Below are 1,256 nucleotides of genomic sequence, written 5' to 3'. Positions count from 1 at the left end.
TGATTATGATTATGATTATGATTATGATTATGATTATGATTATGATTATGATTATGATTATGATTATGATTATGATTATGATTATGATTATGATTGATTTGTTTTAGCCCCACAATCGATCTCTGATTGGTTCACACCGCTGACGGGGCGTTCGGAGTACCAAGACACCATAAGTAAAATGGGGTTAAGTATTATGAAAAGTAGTCAGCAATATGCTGAGCCTTTGCCTTCGTCGAGGCGACGCTATGGCGACATGTGTATGTAAAAATGTGCAAAGTTGCAATTTTTGTATTCGTCGTGTGTTTGTAATAAAATGAAGTTTCTTGTTTTAATTTTTTTATTTGGCGTTACAAACGGTCATTTTGACAATGGTGAGTTGCAAGAAGCGTTACAGGGGTTGTAAAATCGTTTCCAGAAATAAATTTGGAGTGCAGGGGTACCAAATTCGAGAATGTTACCCTCACAGCGTATTATCCCGATTTTAACAACGATGAGGGGTTTTTGGACAAGAAGGGTGAAAATTTATCGACTTTGCAGGATTATCTCGATAATAGGGCCGAATTTGTAACCCTTGCGATGGATGAAGGGTTGAAGCTTCCATATGGTACGAAAGTTTGTATTCCAGAGTTAAATCAACATTTTGGGCACCGAATTATCCTCCAAGTTCGGGATACTTCAAGTGATTTGAGGGGAAGTGGGTACAAAAGGGCCGATGTTTGTGTCAGATCTGAAATTGATAGTTATGATGTTACAGTTAACCGACAAGTAACTCTCGTTTTTGTTTAATCGAGGTTATTTAACATTGCTGAATAAAGTGTAGGTTCATGAGGTTTATTCATTGTTTGGTCCCGTTAATGAAATTAAAATTAAATTTAATGAATAAAAAATTGTTACTTTCTCTTGGTTTGCGGTCTAAATATTCGATGATGTAGGGCGGCGATTATTATTCTATTCGCCAAATTTACAGTAAATAAAGTTTAGAATTATTGAACTATTTAATCAGGAATCTATTTTCTTGTCCATTAAATGCACACAAATGTGCAATTTAGCATTTTTTACAAATACAAAGTATGAAATCAACGATTTGCTTTCAGAAAAATTAGCTTTTTTGCCAGTCAAAAATTTTATTCTTAAAAAAGCAAATTCTGTATAAAAAAAATTAAAAAAACATTTTTTTGCAAAATTAAAAAAAAATCGTTAGAAATTTTGTTCTTGAAAAAACAAAAAATCTTGTATAGAAAAATATGAATACTTAC

The 1,256-nt window shown here is 32.6% G+C and overlaps 2 protein-coding genes across 2 annotated transcripts in view; both read left to right on the top strand.

Moving 5' to 3' along the window:
* LOC123005326 overlaps window positions 1–328 on the top strand; it is a 4,132-nt gene extending 3,804 nt beyond the window's left edge. Inside the window, exon 3 of the mRNA XM_044399012.1 lies at window positions 108–328. Within this exon, the coding sequence (XP_044254947.1) occupies window positions 108–265 (158 nt within the window). The 3' untranslated portion in view covers window positions 266–328. The remainder of the gene's footprint in view (window positions 1–107) is intronic.
* LOC123005327 lies at window positions 231–834 on the top strand. The gene is made up of 2 exons (XM_044399013.1): window positions 231–371; window positions 416–834. The coding sequence occupies exons 1-2, from the start codon at window positions 314–316 to the stop codon at window positions 784–786; spliced, it is 429 nt and encodes a 142-aa protein (XP_044254948.1). The 5' UTR covers window positions 231–313; the 3' UTR covers window positions 787–834.
* The last annotated feature ends 422 nt before the right edge of the window (window positions 835–1,256 follow it).

This window comes from Tribolium madens, unplaced genomic scaffold (genome assembly GCF_015345945.1).
Source record: "Tribolium madens isolate multiple individuals breed KSU strain unplaced genomic scaffold, Tmad_KSU_1.1 Scaffold_20;HRSCAF=117;Tcas5.2_LG4, whole genome shotgun sequence".
In the NCBI taxonomy this organism is placed as follows: Eukaryota; Metazoa; Arthropoda; class Insecta; order Coleoptera; family Tenebrionidae; genus Tribolium; species Tribolium madens.
The sequence above is the reverse complement of the archived record's forward strand: the minus strand, read 5'-3'. Positions and strand labels throughout refer to the sequence as shown.

Bases quoted from the DNA above. Each gene is read 5' to 3' on its own strand.
- LOC123005327 (XM_044399013.1), top strand. From the start codon at position 314: ATGAAGTTTCTTGTTTTAATTTTTTTATTTGGCGTTACAAACGGTCAT. The intron at 372-415 runs GTGAGTTGCAAG...AATCGTTTCCAG, and splicing joins AAACGGTCATTTTGACAATG to AAATAAATTTGGAGTGCAGG.